A 2469-nucleotide genomic window follows, 5' to 3' on the forward strand; every position below is an offset into this window, starting at 1 on the left:
CCTGCAGATTTTGGACTTGTTACTTGTACAACCATGTGAGCCAATTCCCTGAAGTCTCTCTCTCTCTTTCTCTCTCGCCTATGGATTCTGTTTCTCTGCAGTACCTTGACCAATAGTCCTTGTATGCTCTTTCTGTGTACTCTTTGGTGTCCTACAGCTAGACTTTAAGGGAAAAAAAAAAAAACAAACCACTATGGAGACCATGAGCCCTTGCGGGAGGTCTAACTGCAGAGCTGTGACTCCATTTGAGAGAAAGATACCCAGAGTCCAAGCCTTTACCCAGAGATCAAGGTGGCAGCATTGGAGCCAGGTTTTGACAGGCGCAGCTGCAAATGCTCACAGGACCAGCAGCATTGAAAAAGAAATCACCAGAGCCCTCCACGAAGCCCCTGACGGGACAGATCGGACTTAGGAACAACAGTATCGACAAAGCATTTTCAGGAAAAGAAGCTCTGCATGCTTGTTTAATTAAAAAAGAAGATGTATGGGAAGAGGTATGGGAAGATGTATGCAAAATGCCTTTTTAGAAGGGCAAAAAAAAAAAAAATGTTCCTCCTACCCAAACTAAAACATCAACACCCTTGAATAGAAAGGAACTTAGATTCTGAACTAAATGGTTTAATGCGGGACAGATAATAAGTGTGAATTGAAACTAATCGGTGTTTCAGATCACTGAGCTGGTTGAAAAACCATTTGTGGTGAGGCCTGTATAAGTTAACAGTCACTTTTAGATGCCTAATTAAACATCGTTCTGTCCCTAGTGAGAATAAAAAAATGTATTGTTGCTCATTGCACTATACTTAACCAAGTGATTAAAGTGGGTAATCTGAACAGATTTATTTTTTGTGTGTGGTAAAAGCTCTTTCTTCCCCAGAGTAGGCTGATGTAGGTAGCCCTTGGACAACGACACATTGTGTCACATACAGCCAGGAATGCCACCTCGCAGTGAGCATGCAGAATGGGATAACGTGAGATAAAGGCCACAAGATTCTTGTTGAACAAAAGGAAAAATAAAGAGACAAGGTGAGAGGTGGCTGCGTTGTGGCTGATTTTTTTTTTTTCCCTCTCCTGGGAGTAATAATTAAAAGGGTAACAATGAGAGGATTTTTAAAATTACACTATTTGGGCACTAATGATTGAGGGCACAAGTGTTTGCAATGAATTATATTCAAGAGAGATCAAGGTTTATTACCTGTAATTTCATTTTACTATGGGCTGAAGCCCCCTGTAGTTCAATGAAAAGGTTATTAAGAGGATAGTCGGACAGATGGGGAAGTGGGGAGGGTCAGAAGGGCTCACTCCGGGGCCATGACCCGTGAAATCAGGTTCTGGGTTTAGGGTGGAAGAGCTGGTGTGGAAATGGAGTGATGTCTTAAGGAAAGTGTCCAGGAGGAGCAGCCTGCAGGGTAGAGGGTGTCTCAGGGCATCGGCTTCTCCATCCATCCCACTTCCCTGCCTTCTCTTCCTCCCACTACAGTTCCATGCCTTGGTGTAAAGCAGGCTGTTTCTCTATGGTCTAGTTTTACACCCAGAGCTGCATAACAGTGAAAGAAAAAATAGTTTTTTTCTGTAATTAACTTCCCTAAATGTTTTCAAGGTAGTTTGTTTGACTCCGCCTGAGCGTAAGGTCAGGGAAATATTTTTTTCTGTAATTTCAGAAAGCAAAACCAACAAACAATAAACCCAACACCAAAGGTGTTAAGAAAAAAAGAGAATCATTTAGATTTTAAAAAATATGTTCCAGTAAAAACCCGATGTTACTTGTGCAACTCTTGATTGCGTGTGAAAACGTCCTCTGATGACGTGAGTGATCACAAGTGACTTCTTTTCGAGGAGGACATGAAGAAAGGTGAGGACAAGGAGCCACGCACCGGCTGGAAAGATCAGGGTGCAGGAAGAGGGATCCACAGGGTGACCCTCTGTAGGCTTCACCTTCCTCTTTCTCGCACTCTCCCCTTTGCTGAGAACCAAAACAGAGGCGGCAAGTTTGGGCATTCAAGAGAATAAGCTCTATCTATTATGTACTGTGCCTATGTATTTATTTAGATTTGCATATTTGTGGGTACATTTGTTACTACTTTCCTCCCCCCTTCCCTTAAAGACAGAGTCTCACTCTTTCTTCCTTAAAGACAGAGTCTCACTCTGTCACCCACGCTGGAGTGCAGTGGTGCAATCATGGCTCACTGTAGCCTTGAACTTCTGAACTCAAGTGACCCTCCTGCCTCGGCCTCCCGAGTAGCTAGGACTACAGACACAACCACATCAGGCCAATTGAAAAAAATATATTTTTCTGCCAGGCACGGTGGCTCAAGCCTGTAATGCCAGCACTGTGGGAGGCCGAGGCGGGTGGATTACGAGGTCAAGAGATCGAGACCATCCTGGTCAACATGGTGAAACCCCGTCTCTACTAAAAATACAAAAAATTAGCTGGGCATGGTGATGCGTGCCTGTAATCCCAGCTACTCAGGA

The 2469-nt window shown here is 43.7% G+C and overlaps 1 protein-coding gene across 1 annotated transcript in view; it reads left to right on the forward strand.

Annotated features, from left to right (window-relative positions):
* Nucleotides 1–332: 332 nt before the first annotated feature.
* LOC119467521 (ATP synthase F(0) complex subunit C1, mitochondrial-like) overlaps nucleotides 333–2469 on the forward strand; it is a 3547-nt gene continuing 1410 nt past the window's right edge. Inside the window, exon 1 of the mRNA XM_037729370.1 lies at nucleotides 333–494. Within this exon, the coding sequence (XP_037585298.1) occupies nucleotides 333–494 (162 nt within the window). The remainder of the gene's footprint in view (nucleotides 495–2469) is intronic.

The sequence above is a fragment of the Cebus imitator genome, unplaced genomic scaffold, assembly GCF_001604975.1.
Source record: "Cebus imitator isolate Cc_AM_T3 unplaced genomic scaffold, Cebus_imitator-1.0 Scaffold14, whole genome shotgun sequence".
Lineage (NCBI taxonomy): Eukaryota > Metazoa > Chordata > Mammalia > Primates > Cebidae > Cebus > Cebus imitator.